This window comes from Pterocles gutturalis, unplaced genomic scaffold (genome assembly GCF_000699245.1).
Source record: "Pterocles gutturalis isolate BGI_N339 unplaced genomic scaffold, ASM69924v1 scaffold14014, whole genome shotgun sequence".
Taxonomy (NCBI): Eukaryota; Metazoa; Chordata; class Aves; order Pterocliformes; family Pteroclidae; genus Pterocles; species Pterocles gutturalis.
Window position 1 is genome coordinate 29,720 of NW_010130897.1, and position 13,073 is coordinate 42,792.

The 13,073-nt window shown below is 41.1% G+C and overlaps 1 protein-coding gene across 1 annotated transcript in view; it reads right to left on the reverse strand.

The window, feature by feature from the left end:
* Positions 1-7,673: 7,673 nt before the first annotated feature.
* SESN3 (sestrin 3) overlaps positions 7,674-13,073 on the reverse strand; it is a 14,147-nt gene continuing 8,747 nt past the window's right edge. Inside the window, exons 6-10 of the mRNA XM_010080403.1 lie at positions 12,548-12,663; positions 10,012-10,202; positions 9,451-9,595; positions 8,494-8,618; positions 7,674-8,166 (exon numbers count right to left, since the gene is read on the reverse strand). Coding sequence (XP_010078705.1) covers positions 8,532-8,618; positions 9,451-9,595; positions 10,012-10,202; positions 12,548-12,663 — 539 coding nt within the window. The 3' untranslated portion in view covers positions 7,674-8,166; positions 8,494-8,531. The remainder of the gene's footprint in view (positions 8,167-8,493; positions 8,619-9,450; positions 9,596-10,011; positions 10,203-12,547; positions 12,664-13,073) is intronic.

Consider the following 13,073-nt stretch of genomic DNA (forward strand, 5'->3'; position numbering starts at 1 on the left):
GGGAAGGAGCAGCTCCTGGTGCATCCCACTGCCCCTGGCTTTCAAAAAACAAGTTTCTAAGGGGAAGGTGACTAGCCCTGCATCAAGAGCGAAGATCACAGAATCATACCCTACAGATCACCTAATGATCTAATAATCATCATGATGCCCATCACCCCATCCCTCATCACTGACACCTGCCTGTTTAAAAGGCATCCCCTTGGGCAAGTGTTATACATTTTTCAGGACCTATGTTCACATAGATTAAATAGAATTATTATCTATATCTAGGTACAGATTAAATAATCTACATATTAAATAATACATAGATTAAAAAAGAGGATAACGGCATGGAGGGGAAGAACACTTCCAGGACTGGATCTCTTCCCAAAACACAGGATGCTGTGTTGCAGGGACACGTTCCCCAGTACGTGGCAAATGATGGATCAAACAGGAGACAGGTTTTATCTGTTTTATTTAACCAATGAAATTCCTACTGATAACAATGAAAGTAATTTCAGCAAGTATAAATGCGATACAGTTTTAAACAAACCCCATTGTTCCGTACCTATAAATAGATTTTTCAAAACCTCATAAAAAGTGCAGATTTATGAATTGCTGTTAAAATGTTAATACATGATTCCTTTGTTTAAAAATGTGTTTTTGTCTCTTAACTCACAAAAAAAAAAAGTTCCTTCTGCATCTGTTCAGATAAATTCAAGTCGGGTAACTTAAAAACTAACAAAAGTCACACACACACACAAAAAATAATCCATCCCACTAGGTCAGTCTGTCCTCTGCAAAAAAAAACAAACAAAAAAACCCCCAACCAGCAACAATAGAAAAAAAAATTCTAAAAGTTGCTGTGGAAACCCACAGTGAGCTCCTAGCAGCTGCCTCACCTTGCAGGCAAACCTCCTGTGAAAGTACGGAGCCCGTGGCATCTCTCCAGAGCTCAGCGCAGCTGGTGGCCTGGGAGGCAGGACAGGTGATGTGCCACCTGCCCACGGGATGCTGTAGGGACCGTGGGACCCACAGAGCTTCCCCGCTTCAAGGTGGTGGGAGGGAGTGGCAGGATCAGAGCTTTGTCCTTAATCTTCTGTCCCAAAACACCTGTGTGGCCTTGACAGGAGAAGGCAAGAAGCTGACAGCTGCCGGGTTGGGTACAATCTACCCCCCGTCCAGAGGGAGAGACGTGGGAGATGCAATGGGACACTGCCCTGCCCTGCCTGCCACCGCCCCAGCCCACAGGCAAGGGGGCTTCGACCCACGGCCACCAAAAGGGGAGCCAACGCCGCTTCTTACCCCAACATGCTGGGCTCTGCAGACAGCAAATCAAGGGCTAATTTTTGCACTCCAGAGAGGCTTGGAAGCTTTTTGGCTGCAGAAACACCATGCCTAAGTTTTCGGTCCAGCGGCTGGTCCATCCATCCCTCCCACGCCAACAAGGCTCATGTTCCCCCCGTGCACCAGCGAGCGGACTGCGGGGGGGCAGCCAGCAGCAGACTTGTGGGCACGGGGGGGCTGAAACACACATCAGACCCCAGCCTTCTTGGCGTTTGGGTCCAAATGTGACCAAATGGAGGGCGGCCATGCAGCTCAGACTGACTCACTGTGCTTTTCGCAGAGGGGCTCAGCTCCCCAGTTGAGAGAGGTCTGCCGGCGTGCCTCCCTGTATCTACAGTGGTATTTTATCTACAGCAGGGTCTGTTTAGCAAGAGCAGTTTAAAGTGGCTATGTTTATCAAGTTTGCTACTTTATGAATTAAAAAAAACCAACAACAACAAAACAAAAAACCAAACCCCAACAACTATAAATACAAAGACTCTCACACACCAGACACTTGCAGCCTGCGTGACTCATAAACTGCATCAATATTCTGTTAAAAAGCTTATTCTACTTAAAACTATACATAGTACAAGAGACTGAAAAGTGGCAGTCGTGTATGGGCACGCTGCCTGCCCCAGGGTGGCCCACAGTCAGGTGCTTCCTAAAAAAAATCAAGGAGTTACAGTAACACGGCACAGGACTGCAAAGCCGATCACAGCTTCTGCTTACACTGCATACGAAGTACCAAAGGGAACACAAAAAAGAACTGGTGTTAATACTGATGGATTAAAGAGTAACTATAAAGATCAAAACAGACGTTCACAGCATGCTACATATATTGCTCACAAACTTTCCTTTTTTTTTAAAAAAAAGGCTAATACAAAACAAGGAGTTGGCAGTCTGATTTTCAGTTATGTTGGATAGAAAGATAAAGCATATACATTCATCGTGTGGCTTTCCAGCAAAAGGAGAAAAGGGTAAACCCGAGACATTTCAAGTTTACAAAATTCCTATTTTTTTTAAGCTACAGTTTATATCCAGTTCCGGTCACAGTCGTGAAAAGATTTCTGACTGTGTCACCTCACAGAGTCCAAGGGCTGTAGCCTAATTATTATTATTTTTCCCCTAAAAGTGGCTGCATCTCCCACCACCCCAGGCAGGACGCTCTTGCAGCCACCCAGGTGTGTGGCAGCTGGGCTGCAGGGAGAGGTTTGGGTCTGTGGCATGACATGAGCGTGAAGTGGGGAATGAAAAACAGTTTTGGATCGTGTGTGTTTGGACCTGCTGCTGTCGCTGCCCCCCAGACCTCTCAGCTGGAGACACAACGCTTGGTGATTCACCCTTTTTGTCTGAAAACTCCCTTCAAAAGGCTGATGAGGGCAGGAAAATGAAATTTAACAGTGGCACATTTTGTGTGCATGGTGAATGGTTCCCTTCCCCTGCTCCATCTGTGGAGTAAGGAAAGGGTCCCAGCTCTTGTCCTACAGAAGCCCTCCGGACACCTCGAAAGGAGGCATCTCCCACCATCTCCCCTACGCACAGACATACACAAGGACCTCCCGGACACGTCAGTGAAGTTTCTTCAACTGACCAACATGCCAACTCGCCCTGCGCTGGCTGTGTTCCCTTGAGAGTGCCTGTGGTCTGTACCCTCTGATGCTGACAGCGTGGCTTGCTCCCCTCCATCAGTACATTAATTGTCATCTTCTATAACACCTCTAACCACTGTCGGGAACAAGAGCAGAATTCACATTTCTGTTTCCACGAGCCCTGATGATACTCAGTACTTGTGGGAACACCCAACGCTGCCTGTATCTCCAGCAGCCACTCCACGGCATGCCTTTGGATTTATCCTGTAAGATAACTGATTTATCCCGAGAAACCCAAACCCACCTGTTCAGAGGCCAGCTGCGGTCTGCTCAGCTGCGGGGCACCAAGGTGCTGCCCACCCAACAGCCCCGTAAGCCTGCCTGGCACAAGAGGACCTCAAACCCCCTCGAGATGTCCCTCAAAGAAACCTGCATGGCTGAATGGCTCAAGTATGAGGAGTTTTGTCAAAGAAAGCGTTTCCTTAGTGGATCCACTGGATTATTACTGTAACTCCAGTGATGGGATCTGACACGCTACTGGTAAAAGCTACTGAAATGTTGTATGCAAGTACTGAGTGTCATCCTTTCAAACCAGATTTAGACTTTTCCTGTCCAGAAAAAACCTAATATGGGCATTAAGTGTTTCTGAACATGAGAAAGACCCTCTGAAGCCAATAGTAAAAGGTGATACAGGAATCTAGCATTTTTTTTTTACAGGGTGAAAGCTGGGGGTTGTCCCTGCGTGACTGCTCGGGGGTGTGCGTTGGGAAGATAGGAAGCACTTGATGCAGGGCAGCGGTGGCAGGTTGCAAAATGATAATTTTTACCCCTGAGGAGCGGCAGAAGGATTAAATGTCTGCAAAAGACACCTGATGTGTGCTGGAGGAGCAGCATGACCGCATGCCAAGAAATGTGCTCTAAGGGATAAATTAACACTGATCAAGATGCTCCTAAAGTTTCCTCATACTACTGTGCTCTCTCCATCTCCCACACCTGTGATCTATGCAGTAGGTATGAAATGCTAAATTCATTTTCATTTGGAGTCAAAAATTTTCATTTACAATTCCCAATTGTGGGAAAGCTGATGGATGCATCTCTTCAGACAAACAGTGCTAGCAGACATTAGGGAGAGTAAATCTGAAGTTCAGACAGTGAAAATTGCCATTTTTGACCAGCTCTTAGAATGATTGCTAATGGCAAACCAATTCTTACAGCTTTGTGTTCAGATCAGCTCTGGGAAAGTTCATTCACAATGAATCCACTCCCCTCTCCCTCCATTTTGTGCAACATCGCCCCTTCTTTACGGTAGAAGGATCCAAACATCTAAGGAAAGTAACTGAAAGAAAATCACTTGAAATCAAGAAGATTTGGAGTATTTCCTTCTGGCCAAAACTTTAAAGTTTGGGCAGAAGCTATCCTCTTGCTATCACCAATAAATCTTTTCTGCAAGCAGAGGTTAAATAACCCATCTCTTGTAAAAGGGAGTCTAAACTGTGGAACGTGAGCCTGGAATGCATGCCTATGTCCATGGAAAACACACATGCATGAGAAACATCGAGACCCCGTTCTGCAAGAGCAACAGCTTACAGTTTAACTGCTTTTGGAAGGATTTCTCTAAGCCTATATTAAGTCCCCAAAACAATCCATTTCATTAACAATTGCTGTAAATCACATGGATCTGCTACACATTACTCCTTTTAATCTCTATGGAAATTGATTTTATTCTGTTGAATTTAGGTGACTAAGTATCTTTAAAAATCTGACTCAAAAATGTAAGTGGGCACCTTGTAGGATTTTACTAAGTGCCTAGGTGCTTCAATTCCTATTGAAATTTAGGCAACTAGCTGCTTTTTCCAAATCCCATTAAAACATCTATCAGCATCACTACGAACAAAAATATTTTTGAAGAATCTGGTACTTTGACCTTCTGCACTCAAGTAAAAGAGAAGCAAAATGTTTTCCTTTTTGTTCTGTTCTGTTCTAAATTTATAGAGACTTACATTTTTAATTGTTTACAACCTCTGATTTTCCTGGCCTTAAAAGTTTTTTTAATCATAGAATCATTGAAAGGTTTGGGTTGGAAAGGACCTTAAAGATCGTCTAGTTCCAACCCCCCTGCCATGGGCAGGGACACCTCCCACTAGACCAGGTTGCTCAAAGCCTCATCCAATATGTAGGAAGAGCTGATAGGGGCAATTCTTTTAACTCATAAAGCTGGAAGTACATCTTTTTCATTATACTGAAGGCTTTAGAACAAAGAAAATATGTTTCACTTCAGTCTTGATTAAAACAGATCCATCTACAGCTCACCAAAACTCTCATAGGATACCTCAAAACTAGCTTTAGTAGCTATCTGCACAAACCGTACCCTAGTTTAAAACAGTTTCTGTTCCTGTACAATGGCACTCTTCTGATGTTCAGCTGCAGGTAGTGTGTTCTGGGAAATGCAAATGCTTTCTCCAATTGGCATCTTTTTCACCTTTCTTCATTACCAAAAAATGGAGCAATTTCAGCGAGAATGTACTCTATCGCAACACACGTTTTGAAGCAATTCTGCAATGATAAGAAGCAGTCCATGCCCAAAAGCTCTGTTCTCTACTTGCAGCATTCCCTGTGCTAGCTGGTTAATTTGTACCCAACAAGCTCTCTCTTCAGTAGACAGGAGACTGTACACTTTGTTTTTATATTGGTCACGACTGGTATTTTCTGGACTAACATTAATGCTGGTAAATATCAATTCCAATAAAGGAACACAGAGGAAGAGTATCTACACGTCCAGCGATTGCGGTACTCTTAAGAAGAATATTAATGAACAAAGTGTAAAGATTCACATTCATGAGTGCTTTAAAAATGCAAAACCTCCAAGAACACTTGCACATTAAAATTTGGCATAGTGTGAGCCTAAAGCGTGTGTACAGCATATGGCAGAGTTGTCTGACTTTAAACACCTATTCTGAACAAACATCTATTAAAAATCATAAATTTGAGTATAAAAACTAGGCTATAAATTGTTACACTGTAAATGCAATACTTAGAAAAAAATGCCACGTGGAAAATGCTTCCAGAAGTTTCAAGTTTGCATTTAATATTAAAAAAAAAAAAAAAAAAAAAGAATAGCAAACTACTTGTACAATGACATTTCCTATGGTGGAATGTCTTGCAGGCCATATGTGACTTGATATGGCAACTCTAAAAAAGAAAAATCACTGGTTTACTACAAATTTTTATGAAGCAATCCATTTATGGTTTCTGTATTTCAAATCTGCTCATGTACTTTGCTCAGAAGGCATTTGAGCTGGCAAGTATATTTCATAAGGAAAGAAGTAAAGGCACTCATGTTTCCAAACATAGAACAACCTATTCTAAGAGTCCTTGCATTTCTGAAGGGAAACTAAGCCATCATATTAGTTACTCAAATCAAGTTTCACCTCCTGAGCAGAGCGCAGATGTGCTTCTTGAGAACTACTTGACTTTTCAAAGCAAAGGAATTTAAAGTAGTACTGTACAGTTCCCATTCCTTGAAAAAAAGTAGTATTGCATGAAAACTTCTCTCAGCAGAACTGCTTTATGCACAAAAGCCATTAGGTATGGCCACTACAGTCATAAGGGGGAGGAACAAGGATCTTAACAACTTAGAAAGTTAACTGAAGTTCATACATATGAGCATCTCAACACTTCTGAGAAATCTTTGCAGTTAGCTATACAAGAGAAATAAATCTGATGTTTTACCCAATGCTCTCTCTGGAAGAGAGTCCGATGCTGTCTGTTCGGTAGTTTTCTAAATAGCCAACGTTACGTTAAAAAAAAAAAAATAAATTACTGATTTCTTCCTCAAAAGGTTTTCACATGCAGAGTCTGCAGTCTGAAAGTGCAGAAAAGTGTACAATCATTTAGCTTTCCAATCTGGAACAGACAGATAAAGCGAAAAAACCAACAAGCGAAGTCACAGCAAGGTACTAGGAAAAGGGAAAAAAAGAGAGAAAACTAACTTTAGTAGCGTACTGGTCCATGATTTTGTCAATGAAAAGTGTTAAAATATGACTGATAGTATTTTTAAAAACTATTCTGCAATCACCAATAGAAAAAAATCCTGTATAAACTTCTGCAATCCAATGGAATATTAAAAATAAACCCATCCAGTTAGTTTTGAATGTATGCAATAGAAATAAAGGTCACCCTCCTCAAAGAAATACGAAAAGTCCAAACCAACAGACAAAAGCTGAAGCAGTGACAACTTGCATCCTACTGGGTAAGTTTAAGCATCTCTTTAGGCACTTCACTGGTTCATTAATGCAATACAAAATAAAGCTATAAATATCAACATTTTGTGCTCTTAAAAATTAGTCAAAAGCAACAGAAAACAGCACAAAAGTGTGACATTTTTGGCAGCTTATTTCTTCCCTTCCCCAATATTACCAGTTGTCCAAGAATGCTTTGTTTTGGGGATGCTTTGGCATCTCAGTATCAGGTTGTCTTAAGCCGTAAAAGCTAAAACAAAACTGCTAGGCCTTAGACAATAAAGAAATTTGGTTTTAAAATTTCTTTATGGCTATATAAGAAGGACACTTTAGCAGTGGCATGACAGGGAAAAAAGCTTGCTTTCTTTTTAAATATTGCACTTTTCTTTTGTTCACTCACACTAATGCATAGAAACTTTTAAAACTTGGCATATTAAAATTTCATGCTATGAAAACGTTATGGGAAATAAATTTCTATACATCCAATATGAAAGAACAGATATGCTAGCCTTCCTTTACTTTCCTTAGTTTAAACATTGAGAAAGAAGAGAGTGCAAAAAACCCCACAACCCTATTTTTGGTCAGCCTGTGTATTAACTTTATAGGTGCCAATTAAACAAACTGCAACATGTGATGAGCATGGATATTGCAAGGACAACTGAGGGTGACTGTCAGTAAAACAAGATTACGCATGACTGGAACACAGTAAGTATGGCTGAAATGGCAAATTGTGAGCCTTCTTCTCTTGGGAAGGGGCACAACAAAGCAGATGAATTTTGCACTTCAGTAGCATGCTGTAGGATTTATCATGATTCATTTCACATTAAAGTGTGCTCAGTGTTTGCATCCACATCTCGCATCACCTTCAATTGCTGTAGTAAGACAGTGACTGGCAAGCACTCTCCAGGAGACACAGAAGAATCCAGTGGGCAATTCAATGCAACGCAGCCCTCGTGTCTCTGTCACGAGTCATGACATGGTGGTACATTCTCAGGACAGGCAGAACTGATCTTCTGCTGGACTCCACTAATCTGAAAAATGATTGCTTGGAAAAAGAAGTCTCTAAGCACTTCACTCTGGTGCTTAAAGAACAAAGCGCTAGGACTGGATATAATAAAAACAGTTTCAGGATCCTGACCACTGTGCAGAAATCCAGCCGGAAACAATGCAGAGTAGTGCTCCTCAGTGTTACTTTTGTTATCATTAGTAATGTTAAGCATCAAGAAAATAAAACACGTCATTGCACATTACAGCCGTCAAGAAGCACGGCTAAACTTTGACACTAGAGAATTGAATAACCTGATGCTACATCACAAACAGTTTCTGGTGTGTATCTATTTCGAAAGGTCTTTACATACTCAGTAAATAATTCCTTTACTCCTGCCCAGTGAACGCTTCAGGTTAAGTGACGAGTTATGGCACGAAGGGCATACAGAAGTTCGGCTTGCATACGAGCTTCCATTAGAAGTAGATTGACATGAACCTGTTAAAAATTAAATCAGCCATTTAGTTCACCTCTGAATGCAACACTGTTTAGGCTAAAATAAGGCTAATATTTCTAACCTTTAGTAAAGTATCACTGCAAGAAACTACGTCCTTTCACCCTGGACCCTGCTGCAGGACTCCCGTTCCTCATGAGACCGCTGTGTAGTACACCAACACTAGACAACACCCTGGACTGCAAGGAACTAGCTTCAACTGCTGCTTTAAGCAATCTTCTATTTGAGAAGTCTCAATAAAACCATTTTTGTATCCTAATGGTACTAATTATTTATGAATTTTATTTTGTTTTCTTTACTACCACCTTTGACCACTACATAGGAGCACAGAATAAGGAACAGCTTATATGCCAGATAGGCTAGCAGGCACACAAGCACTGAACCCTTGTCAGGAAGCATTTAACTTGGCTATCTGAAGACATGTTGACATTTTTATTGATGAAAAACACCATGAAGATTACATATGTGTATATATATGTATGACTCAAGGTCTTTTTTGATCCCCAAATCCCAAGTATTGGCATAGTTGACTACTTCTGCATTCCCAAGTTTATCCACTTTTCTTTTACAGTTGTCAGTTCAATTTTATGGAGAAGTCACTCAAAATAATAATAAAAAAAGAATCACAATTTCCAGTACGCTAAGAAGTGTTTTTGTAAAATTGATATCTAACACTCAGTGAATTAATTTCCTTTGTTTTCCTCTGGTTACAAACAGTTCATTTGACAGATACTGCCATTTTTAGGTGTCACCATATTTTTGTTTTTAAACAGCACGGGAGTCTCTGTGAAGTCAGTTTGGCTTTAAAATACGTACCTTCTCTGAGTGCTTGAACTGACGCCAGTAACTATCGTACATGCGCTTGGTAGTCCTCTCTGGGTAGCAGGTCACTGTCTTTATGTAAACCTTCAGGCTGCGTTCAAGTAACTGATTAACTTCTCCATAATCATAGTCATCATACCTAAATAACACAGGCAATCACTCTGTTGGATATAAGTTTTTAAAAGCATGGTCTTCTGCAGCATTATGTTCCTAAGTTTCTGAATTGGAGCATTTACTATCCATGCTAGGAAACCACCTGCTAACAGAGGATCTGAAAGGCTCAGTACTAGGATGTTGTCTTTTCTGAACAAAGGATACAGGCTGGCTTCAGAGAAGACATTTCTGTAACAATTTCCATCCTGATTCATAATCCTTTTCTCTACTGGAAGCAAAAGTTATACTGACATGCCAGCAAAACCTCTCTAATTTCCAGACTGAGGTACCATCTCCACTTCAACACCCGAAGTCTAAAATCATGCTCTTCACATGGCTCATTTTTCTTTCTGTTTACACAGTTTAAAATGCACTCCTAAACCAGAGGATATTTAGCCATACCTGATTCCATACATACAGTGGACATAGTTAAATAAAGCTCTTCTTAGCGTAGTTGTATCAACATCTTCATGTGTTGCCATAGTGTTATATGTGAGGTTATATACCATCCGAAACTTCTCATCAAGGAGATGCCCAATATCAGAATAAAGCCTGTTTACAAGGGAAAAGCCATGATTTTCCCAAGTATAGTCCTGCAGGAAGAGAAGGAAATATATAAATGTACAAGTGAAGTGAAGTCCCTATATGATCCTCTCTATAGCTCAATAGTTTTTGTTGTCTGCTAGTTATAACTTTATTCTCTTCAAAATATTTGCATTTTGAATCCCTCATCCATATCACCTGCTCCATTCCCCCAGGCTTCCCGGCAATCAATATCATACCGCGACACCCCACCTCCAGCTGGGTACCATTAACCTACAGGAGAAAAAAACCCAAGCCTCTCCTGAGGTGCTACGGCAATTTTTCTCTGTCTGCTGTGCCACTCCAATCAGTGTCATTCTATGTGGGATGGGCCTGTAAGTTTAAAAACTTGTTACTCTTGGAGGTTTTGATGCTTAGCTCTGAGCAGAGATGGAGTATTTACTTCCAGCCAGGATGCACAATCACTGGGTGAAGTGCTGAACAGTCCTTGGACAAACTAACAACATCCAGGCTGCTTTAGTCTTAGACAAGCACCTGGATCTCAAGGAAAAAAGCTTGACTGCTTGTATCAGGAATGGAAAATCTTTGCAGAGCGATGGCATGGCATCAGCAGCGGAGAACGACCCTGCTTCAGAGCAGTGTGAAACTACTCTCCACGCTGCGGTTAGACAGAATGTGTTAGTTTGCCCACATCCTTGGCAAGTGTTTAGTCATTCCATCACTGATGCCATCTTTCCAATCTAGGGCATCGTCTCCATGTCCTTCCTGTGTCTGGTTGTTCTCAAAAGGTACTGCTGGGCAAGGGTCCTCACCCAGGCGCTCCAAGCACGTCTGCTGAACTGGCCCCCTGATGATGATAGAGGGGAAGAGTAGGAGGGACACTATTCAGCTGCCTAACACAGGTATTCAGTGACATCTGAAACACGCCACTGTATGTCTTGTGAGACGTGTGCTGTACCTACCAGCTCTGTAAAGGTGCCCAGGACACGTGGGGCATCACAAAAGCCTCTGAAAACTAGAAGCCGCAGGAGAGGAGCAAGTGCTGTTTACTACCATCAGCTGATAAACATTAACAATGAAAAAGGAAAAAAAGTTTCCAGTCCTTCTGCTGTGCATGGAATACCTTTTTCTATTACTAAATGTAGACCTACAGGGATAAAGGCAGTCTTGCTTTATCAGAAAGAGGATTAGATTTATTGCAGGGTTTTGGGATGCTACTGCAATTTAAATAGCATTAATAGCAGAGCATTTGGGAGGTTGTGGATATATACATCTATGTGCTTAAGAGAAGGACATACTAATAAATTATCAAGGTGACTCCTTTGAATGTGTCCTGTTTATTTAAATTTTAGTTCCAATTTCAACTTCTGTAGAGCTTTTTTTTCCATGGGAGCCTGCTGCTCCTAAAGTAGTGAAGCAGAACGTTTGATTTACAGGCACTGACTCTGACTTATTCTTTTTGGCAGTATCTACCCACTTTAGGCTCATATAAAGACCGCAGAGTAAATTACCCAGATCAGCAGAGACTGCTATATGGCTAAATACATTTCCTGAGAGTGATCATGCATTCTTTATTTTACAGTCTTAGATACATTTCCTGACCATGGAGTTTTCCTGCACCCACTGTTTTTTTAATTGAAGTTCTATGATTTTATTTAAGATTTCATCCATTGCTTACAATTTATTACTAGACTGCTAATTAATCTACTATATAAGCTGGAGCAGAACCATCTAGAATGTCCTTCCTATTACATATATCATGAAGTTCATGAGTCTGGTAATGCAAAAAGATGCCAATATGTAAGGCAATATACAGGTAAAATATATATGCTGTTCTTTCAACAGCACTAAAAAAAATAGACTCAATTATAGCAAAAAAATTCAGTAATCATATTTAGGAACACCTTTTATTTTCTGACATTCAAAGTCCAGTGATTTGGTGCATATATGTGAATGATACTCACCAAACTGCTCTCATAGACATATATCCATCTAGGTATTGGTAACCACTGGACTGAGAGTACTTGATAAAACGACAAGAATAAAGAGATCTTCCAGTGGACTTTTTTTCTGCAACATCTGGAGAATTTCTTTCTTCCTTTTCTACCCTTCACTTTTATTCCAGATTTAGTGATATGCTCTATAGTTTTCAGATGTTACTTGTGGTACTTACTGGAGTAAGACTGAAAGTTAAGGATTCCCTCGTCTGAGATTTACAAATAGTACAAGACTCATCTCAGGTAGATTTATGGAAGCTTGGAGTTATTTAATGGACCAGGACAAGAAAAGGAGCATGCAACAAACATGCCCCGCTAGAGCCGCTTTATGCTATTTGCCCTGTAATGAGATAGACAAACATTCTTTTGAGTGAATGTACTTTATATAGAGATGGTACCTGAGCTCTGAATGTTGGCAGATGGTCTTCTCCTCGCCTTGCAAAGTCTTTGTACCCAAACCCAGGATCTTCAATATAGCGGGAGACATCTGTAGAAACTATTTCATCATCAAATGCTGTGAATAAAACAGCAAAATGCTTTGCTTTAGGCAAGCACATGAGTTAGCACCACCTTCCAGCTACCACTCTACTCCAGGATTAGAGCCCAAGTCTGTAAATTGTGCAAGGCAATAGAGCAGTACAAGGCAGTAAACATTTCAATCCCAATCTGTTGAGTTCTGAGAGAGGCTAGGTATCTCAACTCCGGAAGATGAATCCTGTTAGTCAAGTCACTGTGCTAGGGTAAGAAACAGAACACCATTCCCCTGACAACAGGATTGCTATGATGAGCAGGTATGGTCATAGAATCATAAAGGCTGGAAAAGGCCTCAAGGATCATCAAGTCCAACCGTCAAACCAACACCACCTAACCCACTAACCCATGTCCCTGAGCACCACATCTACATGTTTCCTGAATACCTCCAGG